Source organism: Atractosteus spatula, chromosome 3, assembly GCF_055471065.1.
Source record: "Atractosteus spatula isolate fAtrSpa1 chromosome 3, fAtrSpa1.hap1, whole genome shotgun sequence".
In the NCBI taxonomy this organism is placed as follows: domain Eukaryota; kingdom Metazoa; phylum Chordata; class Actinopteri; order Semionotiformes; family Lepisosteidae; genus Atractosteus; species Atractosteus spatula.
The window spans coordinates 5,897,445-5,917,174 of NC_142708.1; the positions used below are offsets into that span (position 1 = coordinate 5,897,445).

General features: G+C 41.6%; 1 protein-coding gene across 2 annotated transcripts in view; it reads left to right on the forward strand.

Annotated features, from left to right (window-relative positions):
• The window catches only part of LOC148837298 (single-stranded DNA-binding protein 2), a 155,525-nt gene extending 142,452 nt beyond the window's left edge, over nt 1-13,073 (forward strand). For both annotated transcript variants that reach the window (XM_088910264.1, XM_088910265.1), the window contains 4 exons: nt 807-885; nt 5,271-5,299; nt 7,315-7,413; nt 8,891-13,073. In XM_088910264.1, coding sequence (XP_088766390.1) covers nt 807-885; nt 5,271-5,299; nt 7,315-7,413; nt 8,891-8,920 — 237 coding nt within the window. In that variant the 3' untranslated portion in view covers nt 8,921-13,073. The remainder of the gene's footprint in view (nt 1-806; nt 886-5,270; nt 5,300-7,314; nt 7,414-8,890) is intronic.
• Nucleotides 13,074-19,730: the final 6,657 nt, after the last annotated feature.

A 19,730-nucleotide genomic window follows, 5' to 3' on the forward strand; every position in this document is an offset into this window, starting at 1 on the left:
TCCATCATTTCAGCAGAAAGTCCATAAAGCTAAAATGCTGTACTTTGGCCTCTCACTTTGTGGACTCAGGTGAGAAAGCCTTTTCTCAGAAGCAGTGTTGGGTAGTCTGCAAAACAAAAATCCGGCCTGCACCTTCTCCGTGTCCTAAGGGCCTTAAATAACACAGCTGAGCTGGAGATCAGCTGGGACTCAAGAGTCGTACTGTAGACAGAGGGAGTGATTCTCCAGAGCATTCCCCTTCACAAAGGTGCAAGATGACAGGGGCCACATCTTTAGCAGGGCTGTAGAGGAATACACCGATTTATAAACAAGGTCAATTATTTTTTTTATGTTACACCGTGTATAGAAAGAAAGTGACTGAAGGAAATAAGCAGTCCATGTCGGAACAAAGCTCAGGCCAGAGTAATTGAGTTTATTTTACTTTGTTGCTAAAATGCTGTTATGGATACTTGCTTATCAGGCCTTGCAGGGCTTCAGGCTTCTGGGAGGAGAAGCGTTTGTTCAGGGTTGAAAAGCATAAGGTTGTCAACATTGTAAAAGACAAAAAGAAACAACGTGGACCTGGGTGCCACGATCACACCAGCAAAGTCAGAGGCGTTATTCCTCGTTGTCTTATATTCCCCAGAACAGAAAATATTCAATTGAAAAAAAGGCCCAGAACGTCTCATTCTCCATTTCGACAGCCGGTGCAGGGAAACTCAGGTGGTCCTAATGCGCGACCAGACCTGAGTCGCCGGTGCTCCTCGGCACCTCCTGCAGGGCGAGACGTGACCGCGCCTCATGTCTGTGTGTCTTTCTGCCCGCAGTTCCCGATGGGCCCGGGCTCAGATGGCCCCATCGGCGGCATGGCAGGAATGGAGCCACATCACATGAACGGGTCATTAGGTGAATATCAGCCCTGCTCGCCTTTTGAAAGCCAATCCCACTCCACACTTTCAGCCTGTTTGAGAACTCGTCTGCTCTGCAGGTGTTATGTATTTTTTTGGGGGGGGCATTGCCCATTATAGTAGGAGAACGTTGAGACTGCAGAATTACAAAGATCGTTTCTGAATGTAGGCGAGAAGAAATGGTCTGTTAGCGCAGAATCCTCAGGAACGACACATCAATTTTAAAGCCGAACAGCTGCGGTATCCCCTCCCGTCTCTCGGTTCTGAATCTAGAGGGTACCTGCCGTTGTAGGATGTTATAAAGAGTATTGCTTGATAAATCGGGGCTTCAGCAGAGCAGGTGTAGGTTGCATTTACACAAAATGTTAACGTGTTGCTTCCCCACTATACTGTCCTTGGGAATGTCCTTAGGGTGTGTGATGTGAGAAGAGTGTGGGTGCACACTTCAACCTATAATCTCAAATTTCTTCAAGCATTATCTAGATCTGTGATTCTCAACCAGTGGTCCAGCAGCATAATCAATTGAGATAGCCCATTAACTAAAAGCTGCGTGTTAATAGTGTCCCACTATGCACTGTCAGACACTTTCTGTTTGCACATTCCAAGTCAATAGTGACTTGGCACTGTCCATGTACCAACCAGCAACACTACAATTTATCTTTTAAACTTCCTTACATTCTAAAGTTTGATGCATTTGAATTGCTGTAGAAAAAGCTGAGGTTACATACATACATTTTTGTATGTATTACTTGTCAGTCACTTCTGTTTTACACCGGCTGTGTTATAGTTATGGGTTTGACATCCACCTTGTAATTTGCTTGGACAAAAATGCTAGTGATCATTTCAGCTACAGTTTTGAAATATAATGAATTCCTTTACTTTCTATAACAAATTTGTTATCCAGAAAGTGATTCTGTCTTCTCTGGCAGTTTGATAAAACACAAAAAACGTTGCAAATAGATTTAAAAACTTTAAAAAACTACATATAATGACAGCTACATTAATTTTGGTTTTACCAGAGTTAGCTGCAGTCACTGGACACATCACAACATATAAAATACAGGACATAGACATAAGTATAACAAATTTATCAGGACATATTGAATGATAAATACAAATTACTAATGGTAAAGTGGCAAAATAATGGCAATTTTCCAAATTGATGAATATATCAAGGATTGCAAAAGTCACATTAGAAGACAATCACTTCTCAAGATCAATGACATGATGTTAGTCGTTAAAAGAAATTTCAGAATTTCAGTGATCACATGACGAAACCATACTTGGACCTGCGAGTCCTTCTTCTTTTTGGTCCCTCTTGCCTTGTGTGGTGTCCAACAAGATCAGGGGGATTTGTTCAAATGTATTGATTTGGTAAAATAATGGCAATAGCTGTAAAGGAGCAAGTCGAGGTTTATTCCATGCTGAAAAGAGAAGAAAGGAAACACAACGTTTCAGCCGCGGAGCCTGAAGAAGACTCCACAGCCGAAACGTTGCGTTTCCTTTCTTCTCTTTTCAGCATGGAATAAACCTTTACTTGTTCCTTTGCAGTTTGCAAGCTGACGCAGCTCCCTGCTTGAACTAATAGCAGTAGTTTATCCTCAGTGTTTAGGGTAGGCAAAGATTTAGACTTAATCTGAGAGTGGGGAGTTGTAGGTGTGAAGCTTTGTGTGTTATGAGAAATTTGATGGTCTTGATGGCTTTTTTCCGATCAGAACGGCACTGATTTTACTCTCTTGTTCTTCTAAATAACAATGAATTGGGCCACATTCTCTGTGTTCTCTGTGTTTGACCAAAAGGCATTATCTGCTCCCTGAAGATAAATACAAATACAGAAGCACAGTGGGGGCTGGCACTAGACCTGTTTTTCAAAGAGAGTCTAAATTGCATTAATATTTATTCTAGCATTCTTTTTTCACTGAGCTGTAAATTATACAAAAGCAAGTGACGCACTTAATTTACTACAGGAGGATCCCATATTCTCCTTTATAATAGTAATGATCATCATCCAGAGGGATTGTGGAAAAGAGCATGCTTGTACTCAGCATCCGGAAATCAGTTTCATGCATAGGGACTGTAATATTTTTTTAAAAACAGTTTGGATCTTTCAGTTATGCACAGAATGATTTAAAAGAGTGAGTCATTCATCCTTTACCTTGCACTTTTTTTAAAATTGCATTTTCCTGCCGGTGCTAATACATTTAAAACATTACTGGAAATGGGATGAGGTAAAGGAAGCGCTACATGCTTTGGAACACCCCCAGAGTCAGCAGTGAGTTTTCGCCGACTGATCAGATAACAAACTCATTGCTGACAAAGGATGCAGAGGGAGCAGAGAGCAAAAACAGCACAAGACTGAGGACTTGGAGACTGGAGGAAGAACCTCAGCTGAGGAAAGCGGAGAGCTTCTGAGCTACCTTCTTGCTTTGAGACCTGTGGAACCGCAACATGTCCCTGTGGATATCTCATTCCTGTTTCGTTCTGTAGTTGCCATTAGATCCTACTTGTTTATGCCAGCTTGACGGAAAATGATTTACCCTCCCACCCCCCCTCCCCTCTAAAATGAAAGTACTAAACGAAAATGATGTTTCGATCGGAATTCTAAAAGAGTATCGGATCAAATGTGTCGCCATTCCTGTGTTCATGACAAGATGCCTTTCCATAGTTTTCTCCTGATCAACTCCTGATTTGAGAGCTTAGTTTGTTCATCTTCATTTCTGTTTCACAGATTTTTATTTGCTCTTTTCAATGACACATTCTTGCTGCCTTCATATGAAAGTTTATTTAGGCATTCTTTCCCTAGAATACTTTTCCTGATGTGTATTTTGAACAGCAGCACCTGTTTGGCAGTGGATCCCCAACCAGGGAGCATTACAAAGATGTGTTCCTTCTCACACAGACTAATTGAGTTGGGGAAAACACCTCCAAAATAAACATAGCATGGACAGTGAAACAAGCCAGCTCCAGAAACCTCTCCACATCTGTCCACATCTGTTTTCACAGACCAGGGCATGAGTCCAGTTTGTCTACTGTGAATAATAATGCAAAGAAATTGAAATGCCCAAGTGACGTCCTTTGCAGATGTATCCTTTTGCTGAACCACTACAGGAGACAAGTCCTAGGAGGGATAAACACCTTTCCAGCTGCACAAATCAACTACACCTGTTGATTGTCTGTTCATTCCGAACTCTTGCAAGTCATGCTTGATGGTCCTGAGGGTCCCTCTTGTGGTTGCTCTTGGTATTTCTCAAGCACTCTTATTTACTCTGATTATTTGTACTGTTATGGCAGTGGAAGGGGGTGGAAAACCATGTACAGTAGCTGCAGTTTGAACCAGTGAACAGGCATCTGCTGGTCCAGGGTCTACAAGAGATATAGGACAGGATCCCACAAGACAGCATCTGCAACCTGGTGTGAAGCCCTTGTCGCAGGTGTACAGCTTGTATTGCTTCTAACAGGGAACAACACGCACCTCTAGCCTGTGATTTTTACAGGAGACCACCTCCATGGCATGGCCTCTACGACAAATGTCAACCTGCATGAAGCCACTTACTGTATGTTTAATGAGAGGCCAGTGAACAGGGTACACAGAGTGAATAAGTGAATAAATTACTAAAAACATGCAGTTAATGAACATTCTGGAGCTTGTGTTTAATTCTTGAAACCATACAACAAGAAGCTTTGTCTTCAGTGAATTACTTCTTGGCTGCCCTGTAAAAACAGACATTTGGCCTGTTCACACAGGTCTTGCATTCCTCCAGAGTGGACACTCGCTTTTTGTGATTAGCTTCTACTTTGCCAGAAATGGATTGTTGTTCTTTTGTGCAGACTGTGATTTTCATTGATAAAATTACCATTATTACTACAGATATTGTCAAAACAATTACTAGTAATAATGTTACTACAAATGTTACCAATTATTAATGTTATATTCTTCTGGACAGATAAGCTCTGGGAATACAGCTCTGGTTGTAGTGTATTTGTGGTATTTCTTTTGTCGAAATCATTCCATGTTTTTCCTTTTTGAGAGCAAAAATAGATCAATTGGCAAATTTCAGAAGGAATGTGAAATTGGGCTTGAGAACTGGCGTTGGTGTGCAGTTGCTGTCTGAATCCTCTGTGATGCATTATTACTAATGTATGGCTTTAGAACTGATGAAACCCAGAGAGAAAAATGAAAGGCAGCACACTGGTGCAACATGTGGATTTGAACTACAGTGGAGATAACAGTGTGTTCTGGTTAATCAGTGGGTAGCTCCTCACCAGTCAGAGGCCCAGTGCAAGTAGCCTCAGGTCAGTGAGAGTTCTCTAGGCTTGTCAGGAAGCAGTGCCTGCAGTTGCATGCTGTGAAAAATAATTGCAATCTCTTGTTTTTATATCCAGGATCGGGAGACATTGACAGTATTTCCAAGGTAAGAGTGATATTCATCCTCCATATTTTTGAAGCACACTTTCAAAGGAAGTCAGTAAATGTTTTGATTTTGAGAAGATTCCCCATGAGGACAGAAAGGTGCTGTGTATTGTTTTTCACTACATACATCATGAGGGTCAGTCTGTGACATGAGGTCACATTTGGCCTCGGTGGGTTCTAGGCGTTGTGTCAAGGCATCTACTGCTCTCAGAGTGTGACCGTCTTTGCTCTCTTGCATAAGAGAGAGTGTCCCTACAAAACGAAAAATGTTTTTAAAAACTGGAAATGACAGAGTTCAGGAGTTAAGTCCTCCCTTGACAACTGTATATAGAGGGAAAGTTGTTACTGCTGAGAGCTGCTTGTCTGATTTGATACCAGAACCAGCAATCTCAGTGTACTCAAGCAACTTGAAGCATTCAGTTAATGTGCATTATACAGTAGTTTCCTAGACTTTTGTAACCTAAACTTTAAGTTGCATGCATACTTATTAATTGAAAAAGGATGAAAATGTCCATTTTGGTTAATCTTTCATTTGTATATACTGTAGTAGCTACTGTATTCATTCCTATTCATTTCATGGAGCAGGGAATAAGCAGCACCTTTTTTGCAAAAATCCTTTGAACAGCAGATGTGTATTACCTCCAGGCTCACCTTTGAAAGATTAATCCTTCCACTCTAGTGCACAATATTTTATGTGAACTGTGCATCTGGTAGCAAAAGAATGTTTCTCACTTATGCACCAGACAAACCAACAAACACAGTGTAGCAGAGATAAGGAGCCAGGTAGTGAGACAGCGGCTGACCCCACTTGTCATGGTCCTTCACACTTTTGCTGTGGTTATAGGTCCAGCTGGGATTAAAACACTTCATTCATGTAACAATCCCTGTGTTTTGCAAGAGATTAGTCTAGCAGACAATTTGGCTGCCAGTTGGCCTGCTTGCAGGCTTGTGGTGAAGTCAGTGAGGGACGTCCCTCCAGGTGGCACGTCCTCCTGGGCATCACCCCTGGAAGATGAATGTCAGAAGTGTCAGAAGCTCAGTGGGTGGTCAGCTCAGAAGGATCCTGTCTGCACTTCTCCATTCTCCCTGTGACGGTTATTGTAATGAGCCAAGACATAAAGACAGTCATCTCCCAATTGGTTGAACATGCCATAAAGACAGTGATTAAATAAATTTTTAAAAACAACATTTTTACCATGGTATCTCAAGAGATGTGTTCTTGGTTTGTTTTGCGGATTATGTTTCATAAACTGAAGTCTCATGTTTGTTCCACTGTAGCTGCCAAGTCTGTGTTTGTTTAAGTGTGTTCAGCCCCAGTTCAACTTTTATTCTCTGTTAATGCCGAATATTAATAATGGATACAGTGCAGACAGACACTGAGAAATGATGAGATGGTGATTTAAATTTTCTTTCACATTTAGTCATTCTAGCCTTGGCCGGACTTGAGCATTTTCTCATCTTTCCCAAACAGTCAAATCTTTGGCTTTGTGGGTGGCTAAGATTGTAGGCCAAGACATTGGTACCCGTCCGTCAGTCACAAGGGCATGACAGAACTGATGCATTGCTTTGAATTTGGCATTCAGGAAGTAGGAGAAACTCTTGGGAAAAACAGTTTTAAAACACAAGCAAACTATCAAACCACATTGTTGTTGGGGAATATTTGAACATGATCATCAGTTGATTAATGCTTTTTTCCAAAATAAATGTCAAAATACTTGGTTTCTTTGTACAGTATGTCAGCCTAGACCTTTAGGTATGAGAGCAATACAATTAAACAAAATCGCAACACTTTGATTTTTTCTAGAGATTGGATTTTCAATATACAGTAGGATGGAGGACTAACTCTAGTGTGCCACTTGGTGGCGCAGTGCGTTAGTAATAGTAACCATTCACCCTCATGACCAGAGTTCCGTGCTCAGTCTGTTTTAACAGACATACATCTGCTTACACTTTAATTCTGAGTGGAGGGCTACTTTGCTGCCAAGAACCTCAATAATTACTCTGTATATTTTGCAGAGCTCTCCTGGTAACATGAGCATGAGCAACCAGCCCGGCACTCCACGAGACGACGGCGAGATGGGGGGAAACTTCCTGAACCCCTTTCAGAACGAAAGTGTAAGTGGACTCAATCTACGGTCTCTCCGCAGGCAGAGCTGGAGCTCCTGAGCTTGAAGTGGCATTTAAACATACAGCTTGCAAACGCCGACGCCAGAAATCGTCTGGACATCACGGCAGTGACAGCGGATTTAAGTTCTTGACCGAAATTTCCAGTCTCATGAACTACAACTAAGGGCTTATTGTCGCAACATGCCCGGCAGTAGCTGTTTCTGTGTTGTTTCATTTCTCCCCTTGATTTCTGGTGTATAACGTCCTTGGAAGAGCGCTTATGAGTGAGCCACAGGCCTGATCAGGGTTAGATGATAGTGGACTGCTGTCCTGCCGTTCTGTGGGTGTGCATGGCGCACTGTCGTCTGGGTGACACCGGAGAAGCGCCTGTCACTGTCTCTCACAGGGCTGTGGAGTGCGATGCACCGCAGCGAAGAAGCATGTCCTTACAATCACACGTAACCCAGTGAGTAAAGAATCATAAGGAGATGCGATGCCAAAGCCTGTGAAACCCTTTGTTGGATTAATGTGTTATTACTAAACACCTCTCCCCCTTCCCCCCCCCCCCCCAGCCACCAGCTCTGTTAATTGTTCAGCTCCCTTTCATTTGAGCAAAGCACTTTCGCTGGGCTGGCAACCGCACATCCTGTGCACACTTTCTGTCTGATCCCACATTCGCCGTGAGACAAAGCCAACCTGTTGGCTCTGTGAATAGTCACTTATACAGTAGGCAGGGGCTTACAGGCTTCTGTCGTAAGTTTGCTGGAAAACAGAATTGGCGTGTGTAGACCTGATGTTTTTTAAAACCCGTTCAGTGTAGCCAGAGCCAGTCATATTTTCTGTTTGGTGAGTCTGTCCTTGGATTTTGCATTTCCTTTGACTAACCAAAGCCTTTAACTGAAAAAAATATACCCATACATCGTTTTCTGCATTTGTTGTCTCAGCAGCAAGGAAACTAGACTGGGTGTTGGCCCAGGCTGCATGCCCATGTGCAGCGTACAGTATACATCATCTTGTATGTACAGTAATTGGAAACACTGATCTTTTGTGTTGGGAAGTAAGTGATAGTCTTGTGACTCAGTTAATTTGCTGGAACGGGCAGCAGCAAATATGTCCCCTTTTTAGCAGCAAGTCATCCATTTGCCAAATACTTACAAGCACAGTGACTGGTGAGGTCTTGTGTTAGAAGGTGCCAAATGACTTTCATGTCACCACATGGAGAAAAGAAATTGTAATGTTGTCTTAAAACCCAAAGCTTTTGCATTTTTTGGAAAACCGATGCCATTTCTTTCTTTTACTTCCATTTTTCTTGAGTTCCTGCTTCTCATATTTAATCTTCTTTAAGATTCTTCTGTTAAGCTCCCAAGCAGAGTAACATTTTACTTTTTGATTCTGTTGATTATTAAAGAATATGCAGTTGAAAGTGAATTCCAGTGTGGTAAGGACCTGTCTCATGTCACTGTGTTCTCTTTCTCTCTATATACAGTACTCTCCAAACATGACAATGAGTGTGTGAGCAGCCATCTCCGGGGGTCACCGAAGAGAAGTTTATTTATCAAGTGTACAGTGAACAGAGGATCAGTGAACCCACTGTTTCCTGCCTTCATCAGCTCTGTGAAGAAAGTGGGTCCAAGCCTTTCTTTTCTGTTTTCGTTTTGTTTTGACATAATGACTTCTATGACACCTTAAAGACTGAACTGCGTTTTAGGAATCACCCTGACAAAAAATAAAGAACTGCAAAACGATCATTTGTATATACATCTATATAAATATTCCCGCCAAGATCATCGTATGGGTTAAGCGTAATTGAAAACTTTACATTAAAAAAGGCAAGAATTGATTTTTTAATATTCTGTTTCATGTCCACGTTTACAAATTCTGATTCTTGAGAAAGGTGTTTTTTTTATATATATATTTTCCATACTTGGAAGTCCATACCGTGTTGTGTATACCACTTGCAAGTAAATTATTTTATAGGAAAGGAAGACTTCCAAATTAAAACAAGGTTACCATGGTTGAAAAATTAAAAAATATAACGCAAAGAGCTCCATTTGTTATGTTTATCCTGTGAATAAACAAAAGCTGTTTATTGTGTCTAGAAACAGAAAAAAGCCTGTACTGAATGCTTAAATTAAAATATGTATACATATATTTACACTCCAAAATATTATCTTGATTAATTTGATAAAATACAGGTTTAGATGTCTTACCAGGATAATTGATCTATTGGGGTGTATTTTTTTTTTGTTGATTTGAGTTTTAAATGTTGTATTTTATTATGTATTTGTGTTTATAAACGTACAATGGAGAGAAAAGTTAGATTTAGAAAAAATGTAAAGGTTGCTTTGTATAATGTACTGTACTGCATCAAGATAATTTTTTGAGTGTGCAATCTAGAAGCATGTTGAATGGTTCCAGAAGCAATAGTTTCATATATCATCCGTCTCAAAGTTTCACAGATAGCAACATATGCTGTGCGTGCTGTACTGTAGCTCGTTAACTCGGATTGTGCCCAACGTCATGTAGAATTGTAGACAAAGCCCCAAAATGCAAAGAATGCAACTATCCCTCTTTTCTTGTTTGTCCATGTACTTTCTCTGTCCTTTCCCAGATTCAGCATGCGGATGTTGTTCTGTATATTGTCTGTTGCACCTCAGCCTGCCACCACTGGCATTGTGAGGCGGAACACTAGGCCTGCCTTCAGTTCCTATTCAGATCCATCAAACCATCGTTTCTGTCGGTGGAGTGGTTATAACGTTGAAAAGCAGGTTTCCAGTTGTATCATTTCTTAGTAAACTGATGAGACCACCAGAGAGTAACTTGAGTTACTTGTTTCTTTTCTTTTTCAAATGAAAAGGCAACAGAAAAGCTGGCCCTCTTGGTGCAGGTCAAGGTGAAGCAGACAATATTATTAGGACTTACCTTATTATTTAGGGACAGTGAATCTGGGCCCAGTTTCCTTGAAGGAAAGATTTTTTTCGTCTCTAAAAGCTTTTTCTGTGATTTTTAAGAAACAGGCTCTGTCTGGTGCCTCCCCTGTGGTAGTGTGAGTGTAGAAAGGCCGGACTGGCTCCTGAATTGAAATGGCCATCCCCTCTCTAAGCGATGAAGCTCCAGGAATCGAGTCTCTTGAGCGAGAGGCTGGTGCAACTCGCAGGGAAACAAAATTTGAAACTGATCTTTTTGCTCTGCTTTTTTCATCTGGGCTTTTTTTGAAGCTGAAATGAATTGTATGACACTTCTGTTTTGGGCAGTTTATCTTTCTTCTGGATTTTGTTAGAAGTTCTTTGATAACCCTTATTTCATGTTTCATGTCATTGACTGTGTTGCGCACTAGCCTTTGGCACTGATAGACCTGTTCTGTTATGACAACTCTGATGGGTTTATACATATTTATATTTCATTCATTTGTATCAAATGCTTCTCAACTGGGAAATGCAACAGGCTAAGCCATGCCTGCTGTTAACTGCCGTTGTCTTTCAGAGGAGCCCAGACGCAGGCACATAGCTTTTTATTTTCTTGTCGACACTGATATATATCCAGAGCTAAAAAGACTTGCAGTCTTATCATGTTTTCCTTTGCATTCAGAGGCCAATAAGCGCTGTTATTCTTTCTGCTTTTAATTGTTTTAAGGTTTCACGGGCAGTTTGCAAAATATATTTTTCATCTCACCGTCTTTACTTTTCTGACTTTCGAAAAGGTTGTATGAAACTCGACTAGGCCACTTCGTCAGCCATTGAGTTTCGGGTTTGTTTGTTCAGAGGCATCCCGAAGGATTCCTGCCATTCTCCGCAATATTGAGCTGCAGGTCTGAAACACCTGGCGCTGCTGGAAAAAATGATGGATGCAAAGATAAAAGGGTGTTTGTGATTGACAATATGATATATTTTTTATGTTTTTTGTGAAAATAACCCGTTTCCTATTATGGTTTTACTGTACATCAACGCGGTACAATTTTATGTGTTATCAGGGAACCCATCAGAAAGTGTCCCATACTGATGCACTCCACACACTGCAGGGTTTTAACCTATTTGCTAGAAATGTGCATTATATGCCACCATTTTACTTGGTTTCCACGATTTGTGTCTATATATACTTGCAAATATTCTCTCCCCCTTTTTTTTGGAATCTGTTGCTTCGAACCCTGAGTAGCCACTGCCAGTCAACGTGCAGCAGGGACGGACAAAGGCAACACACGCAGAGTCTGCAGCTCACAGTGTCCTTCCTCCATCAGGGAAGGACACCTTGCTAACCATCAGTTCAGTGTAGGATCTGCTGCCTCTTGCCGTCTGGACCCTGAGAGCGGACTCCTGGGCCAGAGAATTGCTGTGGTTTAACAAAAGGAGGCTTTTATATGGTGCTCTTTTACCTTCTAGCTTCCTCTGCATTTTGGGTTTATGAGTACAGATTAGCCGCCACATGTGCTGCCTCCATTCCATAACGGGCAACACAAACACCTAAATAAGCGTGCACATGTGAGCACTTGGTTCTGTGTGGCAGTGTGTTTTTTGTTTTGAGGGCAGACCATACTGTTGAGTAGAAGCACAGAACAACAGTCTGTCAACAAAAGTTTAGTAGCTAAATGTATTAATAGCTAGGACAACTCCCTGGAGCTGGAGGGCTGTGGGTTCCAGTCCGATCTGGGACGCTGCTGTGGTACACTGGAGCAACATACTGTACTTCAGCAGAATCACTCCACTAAATGCCATACCGTGCATAAATGGGTCTCCACGTAGTCATTGTGAATGAGAGGTTCAGTTGACGTGTCTGATTAAATAAAGGATTACTCAAAATAAATTGGACGAGAAAGAGAGTGCATTAATGTCACATTTTTGGGGGGACGTATTTAGTGACCTGTTGACTTGCTCTGTTGTGCAAATGCATGATGATGAAGTATGACAGGTATACAGTATGTTGCATATTACACAATAATATAGCTGTCAAATCGTTTTAGGATGTGGAATTTTTTTTTAAAGAAAAACAATCCTGGATTTTGACACACAAAGGGGTGGGATTTCAGAAATTGTCCCAAGAGATGAAAGCAGCAGTGAGCAAACTTTGTAAACTAAAAGGTTCTGCAAACAAGGATAAAGAGGGAAATGTTTTAAAGAGTTTTGATAAACCTGTATTTATCCAAGCCAGTCTCTTTAAACTCATGTCATCCGGACAAACTGTGATTTCCTTTCTTTTCCTTCTTGGTAAAAAAAAGGCTTTATTCTGTTTCTTACCTTAAACCACTGCCCATTATTACTATAATAATTATTATTAATGTTATTATTAAAAAGCTCAAGTTTCGTGAATTTTTATTGTTTTCTCCAATATTTTTATGCAGCAGATGGCAATTTTATAGCTTGAAAATCCAACTCATGTGTTTTTGTGAATTATTTAAGAAATACATAAAAGAACATTGTTGTTTTTTTGGCATACGTATCATTGTAATAGTATCTGCCATTTTGTTTTTTTTAAATGAAAATCTGCAAGTTGGAAATATGAGGGAGCCTCTTTTGTAAATGAAAGACTTGTCACAAACTTTTTTGGATTCTGTTTTTTTTTTTTCATTTGTGATGTGTTTATTTTTTTACCTTGTGTTCAGTTTCTGTAAATACACTGAAAAGTATAATATGGGTTTTGGATATACTGATATAAAGTTTCTCTTCTCTGTTAGAGCACTTGTGTCTGCTCTCTTGTTTTTTGTAAAAAAATAACCTCTCAATTAAATATCTACAGTCTACACTCTGATTTTAGAGAAAATAATTCAGAGCTATCAAGGAAGTACAGTAATTGTTTCTAGGTCCTGGGTTGCAGATGTGTTTGATTAATTCAAGACCTCTCTGATTTACAAAATGAAAGGTGGTTTTTCTGTTAAACAATTGCTTCCCATAAAAAGAAGTTCAGATTCTGAGACAAACACAATATTGGCCTGGTTCAGGTAGATTGTTTTTTTCAAACATATCCTACAAAATCCAATTTTCAGGGAGATCTATGGGAGGAATCTGTTGTTATCCTTGTTAAAAATTAGTGGTAATACTTCACTTGAACAAGGCTAAAAATCAGCAACACGATAAACCATAAAGCAGAGTGCGATTTCACTTAAAACCACTTAATACCAGAACCACTGTTACTGTGCTACGTCTGCAGAAAGTCCTTTCCAACTTAACCCTTAATGGCGTCTTCCATTGCTTTTCCCTTATTTCTCTCCACCTGGAGTTCTGCTTTTAGCTTTGGGTTGAAGCTTGAAGTTGCAACTCTCTTTATGAACCGTGATAAATAATTGCACACCTGTAACATCATGTGTGTAAATGGTTATAAAGGATAATGCATGTTGTTATTGTGCATTGTGTTGTGTTTGTGAACTCGTGCTGTGAGTTCAGTGGAGTTCTGTTGTTTTTAGCCTCTCACAATTACCTAATATTGCTCCACAATGAATTCATTGAATATCTTTACCTTTCACCCTGGAGGATCCCAGAGTGCTCTACAGAAAGGAAGGGGACCCCATCATCCCCCATTGAGGTGCAGCCCCCGCCTGGGGGAGTATCCACAAGCCCCACTATACAGCAGATCAGAGGAAATAGAGAAGAACTGGCTTTGACAGTTAAATTAAGGAGCACCTTTAGGAAAGCAAGACTGTACAGCCCCAAAGTGTAAGTTAACCAAGACGCAGGATTGAACACCCCCTAATCCTGCGCTCAGTTCTGTGGGACTGTTAATGATCAATAGTCAGAACCTCAGTTTAATGTCTCATCCGAAGAAATGGCATCGTCTATAGCACCGTGTCCTTCGGTCACAATTCTGAGTCACTGGTTTAGGAATTCTGATTCAGTGGGAAGAGCACCACCTACTGGTCTACTTACACCACTTGCAGCATTGTGCTAACCAGACCCTGCATAGCTTCTGAGATCTGACCAGATCAGCCTTGATATCAGTGTTTGATATCATGTCCACCATAAGGTCATGAATTGATATTTATGGTGTGGGGAGTCTTTTCTGGATGAATTCCTGCTGCTCTGACGTGTTTTGACAGGGTGTATGCTAGCTTAAGCAATTAAGGAACATTACAGGCTACAGTACATAGAATAACAAATCAGCTAATCGATGTCAGGTTTAAAAAATACATGATTAGAAAGCGACAGGCGCAGATCCGTAACCACAGACCCACCACGCCACCCCTACAGTGTATCTTTGGCCCTGACTTTGAATGTGGTTTCCAGCTTTGGCAAGTGAAAGTTCAGCTGCAACCCTAAATAAAATATCATAACATACTGTATTTATTAACAATTTTAATAGTCTTGTCTTTCCTTCATCCTGCTCTCTGGACTGTTACTGCCTTAAATCCTGTGGCACGTGGTTTCACCAACAACAGATAAGGGAATTGAATGTCTATTATTAATCAAACATGTTTTTTTGCATTGACATGGCCTGCGCTTTGAACACTTGAGGCTGAAGAACATCATTGCCTAAGGAATGCCTCAGGTATTGCACCTCTGTTTTGGTCAAGGTGCATTATACCCATTGGTGATCAGTCCACCTCATGGATCTTGTGCAACGCATCACTGAGCTGCAGTGTGCTCAAGATGTTGCTCCCAGGTGGCACTAAGGATATGTTGAAGACGACGCTGGAGGGTCGCCAGGATTTCCTGTAGTCCAAAAAACATCACTAGATGGGGTCTAAAACAAACCAAATGGGGTATAGAATGCTAATTGCTAGTTAACAGTCAATTTAGTTAATTGCTTTGCCTTTGACGTCAGTAGTACTTGCTAAATATCCGTTGTTTAAGGTAGAAATGTACTGGGCGCTCCCCAGCTGCTAGCTCATCTGCTGTATGTACTGCAGGGTTGAGAACACATACAGGTTGAGAACACATAGCAAACTCTGGGATTTCTTTTAACCGCAGGGCAATTCCAGGAGCTGCGGGAATGTTCACTAACTTGCATGCAGAATGTAGTATTAGTTTTCCTGAAGGCCATGATCAGGTTTTTTTTAGAATAAAATAAAATCCGGGTCCTTCCAGGTTTTCCTAATGACTGGATGCTGTTCTGTAGCATTGCAATTCATCGTGATTTCTCTGTTAACAACTCCGGAATAGCATCTAGCAGATGCTGTATCTGTTGCTGCTGCCCTGTAGTCGGGTTGGAGATGTCTGGCAACTCTTCAGCTATCCCACTGGAGAAACCTGTTGCTCATTTTCTTCATCTTGGATGCATTGAGTCAGTAACATCTGGGCCCACGTTCAGTCTTTCCATTCCATCAGGAGATGTACAGTACAAAGAAGAAACTGCAGAAGAAGAAAAACCCTTCCTTCTTGCCTTAATCTGGCATGCCGATCTCAAAGGTAACCAGACCGGCTGTGCGCAAGGCTTGCCATTTCACAGAGAGCTTCTGTTCAGATCCTGTTGAAAGGAAGAGCACTTTTTGACCTGGTTTATGTAACATTCTTCTGGCTCGCATGTTGTAACTAGACGTCTTGGCCAAGATGTGTTGAAGCAGAAAAGCGGAGTCCTCCAGCTGGTTCCGATCTTTAGTTCGTTCTGCAGGACGTTTTCAGTTGCTCCCCAGTGTCCTCCTCGTGCAGCCCTCTCGATGTCCTGCCATGGTGCAGGGTGAGGAATCAGCTGAGGCCTGAGGGACCTCTCTGCGTGCACAGAGGCGGGACGATGACTGGAAGCCGCAGTCGTTTTCCTTTGTCACCCACTCAAAGTGCTAAAGCATTGTCTTCAGGATCTGATTGTTCCACCAAATCCCAGTCAGTCTGTGAGTCTATACAGTATGTGATCATGAAATGAAAGCTTTGATCAAGATCAGTGGTAATCTTTCTGGGAATACACAAGGATAGGAATACCTTTAGCGTCTTTACTACCTGGTTATCCTTCATGCTACACAACAGAAATGCTTGCATAAGGAAGTCGGGCTGCATAACCAATTAGCACTAATACGAATTTGCTACCTGATCAGCCAAGGGACTGGCAATGTCCATGGCTTCCTTACTATGTTTAAACACTGCAAAGGATGCTCTAGGCTTTATACTTCAGTATAAAGGGCTTGCCAGCAGAACCTGCTAGCTATCTATTCTTGTTAGTCTTCTCATGGCCCACATGACGAGGCTTGTGTGTGAAATGGCCCGAATTCACCATTGAGGCTCTGACTGCTTCAGATCCTACCAACTTCCTGCCCTGTACTCTCTACTTTGTAACAGGGCAGTACTGTATGTTGAGGCAAAATGGAAATTCTTCATTCCCCAGTGTACTGTAGGAAATGAGTTTCTGCCCTCAGTCAGCTGACCAGGAGCTGGAAGACCATTGGTCAGGTGACAGTTCAGGAAGCAGGAAGCAGAGGTTTCTGATGGTTGATCTTGTCTGTCATCTGTCTTGATTTGATTTTCCCTACTCTGTACATAAAAGAATATCGTTTGGATCTTACGGCTCCATTGTTGTGGGTGTGGGTTCCTGAGGTCCCCTTCTGGCGTCCCAGCCCTCGGGTATGTTGCACCTTGTACAGCAACCCATCATCACTTATATAGGCCTCTCCAAACCTACTGTAGCCTTGCTTTTCCCCGCAGCTCGATGGAAAAGGAATTGCAAGGGTCAGCCTGCCCCTTGTAAGGCATAGAAAGCACTAGGGACCTGCCAGTCAATATAAAACTCCTCCTCTTTGGGTTTTCCCTTCTTTTGCCTTCCTTGCCAGGTGGTTCCAGCCCTGGGTGTCATGTGGGTTTTCTGTTTTCTGTTTTTGCTAGAGAACCAGGGAATGAGGAAATCAGAAAGAAAGAACACAACATGACTTGAGAGACAGCACAGCGCGTGGGCTTGGTTCTCAACAAGCTCACGACAGCTATGGCTTTCCTCTTACATGTGCTGTAATATATTATGCTCAGGAACAAGTAACGGGTTTAGTCCATGCTGGAAAGAGAAGGAAGAAAACAGGCTCCACAGCCGAAACGTCGTGTTTTCTTTCTTCTCTTTTCAGCAGGGAATAAACCTGTTACTTGTTCCTTTGCAGCCTGCGCATGCTGACGCAGTTCCCCACCTGAACTGCTGTAATATATTATGTGGCTTTTGCTGACACGAAGCCCTCATTTTGAATTATATCTTACTGTGTTCTTATATTGTCTGTTCAGCAGCGTGTATGTTGTTTTGTTGTGCATATACTTCTCCAGCTTCCAACATTGTCAATGAGCAAAATATGTTAAAATATTAATTAGTTTGGAAAAGTAAGGCAAAGCACAATGGATGATGTCGTTTTGGTTGGCAATTGTATGAGACAGATTTTTTAAAACACGGACAATGCACCTTCAAGGAGAGTACAGTAAATACATTTTAGAGGGAAATACATTTTTGCTGGTGTTTGAGTCTTGCAGTGTCTCATATTTAGGGAATGAAAAACACTTTTTGCTTGCTTTTGGAGAGCACCAAAGAACAACAAAGTGCCCTGTAAATAACATCTGCGGAGCCTTTATGATAATCAAGACACACTGGTTGCGACTAGTAAATCAAAACTGGTCGGGCTGTCAGTTTGGAGGAATAAGAAGGGATGCGCTCGAGCTCTTGTGAGATGTCTGCGCTGCTCGGTTCTCTCTTGCGGAGCTGAAGGGGAGGTGAGTGAGCCCGTGTGTTGTTTGTGCTGGTCGAGGTCTTGTGTCTTGTTTGTTCAGGCTGATTAAGCTTCCACCAAACACAAACACAGAGGTAAACTTTGCTGACAGAGAACACTGCCCGCATCTTCGATCAGATCGGTGTAGCTCAGGCTGTATGCTGAGGTCTTTTACTCCCACTCTGTTACAAAACAGGAGCTTTGTTATGATGAAGGATCTGCAATTTCTTTCTTGTGCGTACATAAATTAGTTTGCACAGAAGAGAAAATGATGTCTCATTCTCAGGTTGCAATTGGTTGTGGATATCTGGATCAAGTTACCCACCCTTGTTGCTGAAGCCTATACTCTGGATTGATTCAAGAAACAGCTTTTTGGCTAGATGGACCAGAAGACCTCCTCTCATAGTTAACCCTTCTAGTGTTGTTATGGCAAGATCAGAAGTAAAATGTATCGCATTTTGTTCTTTACTAACAGGAAATATATCAGCATCATATTATTCTCATAAGTATACCATTCAGATCTGATATACATATTTTTTACAAGATGTCTTTTTGTGCTTTGTGTGGTGTTGATAGAATTCTTCCGTCATTCTCCTGTCTGTGCCAGAATGCCCAAACCAGTGGCCTAATATAATAAAAGCGCACTGTGCTGTTGGAGGTGCTGTTAATTGGGTGAGCTGTTAAGCCTCAGTTCTGATTGCTTGGGCATTAAAGATGCCAGTGCTCTTTTGAAAAGTGGGGCGTTAACTCCAGTGTCCTGCAAAGGTCCAGTACATTTTGGACACGCGCAACCTGGCAATTCCTACGGTTTCCTTTTTTTTCCAATTTCTCGCTTCCCCGCCTGATGTGCTGTGCAGGTGGGCATCGGCCAGGTGCCTTGGGATCCTTGACAGTGACGGTTACTCTTGTTACGATGGCAGGGTGACGTAGGGCAGACTAAAATAAACTACCTTTGTGCTGAGAGATGTAGTGCAAATGTCACCAAATTTCAGTTCGACCTTTGGTCTCAGTTTTAAGTACATTCTGCAGAGAAAGAGGAGGGAGCCCGAGCTGTCGGCTTCTTTATGCGAAGGGTTGTGGAAGTCTGGAACAAACTATACCCAATCAAGCTGGCTCAGATCCTTGGATCAGTTAACTTCTATATGTGAAACTGGCCAGGCGGGCCAAATGAACTCCTCTCATTTGTAACCTTTCTTATTTTCTATGAGCACTTTTTTAGGAAACTCCTAAAGCTCCAAAAATGCTGACAACACAGCGTAAATGTGTAATTTTAAGTAAGTAATGTGTAAATGTGTAAATCTGAGCCAGCTTGATTGGGTATAGCTTGTTCCAGACTTCCACAACCCTTTGCATAAAGAAGCCTACAGCTCGGGCTCCCACCTCTCTCTCTGCAGAAATGTGTAATGTCTTGTAACGGACACACACTATTATAGGACTTTACAGCAGCACAGCTCTGTACTTTAGAACCCTCCCAGTTCAGTGGGTGTGAAACAAACAGTTTTTGTATTGTAAGCATAAAGAAGTGTCTAAACAGGTATAAAAAAACTGAGTCTTTCCAGAAAGTCAATTCAGCCTTTAAATCTTTGAGCTCTGTTGACATGCAAATATCAGATACTGTCAGACGACAAGACCTGTATCAGTTATCTAACAAAGGAATGACAAGCTCTCTCCCCTAACTGCGCAGTCTGGGAAGATCGTGATATATGATCTAGTGTCTATTACCGCTCTGAACGGGAGCCAT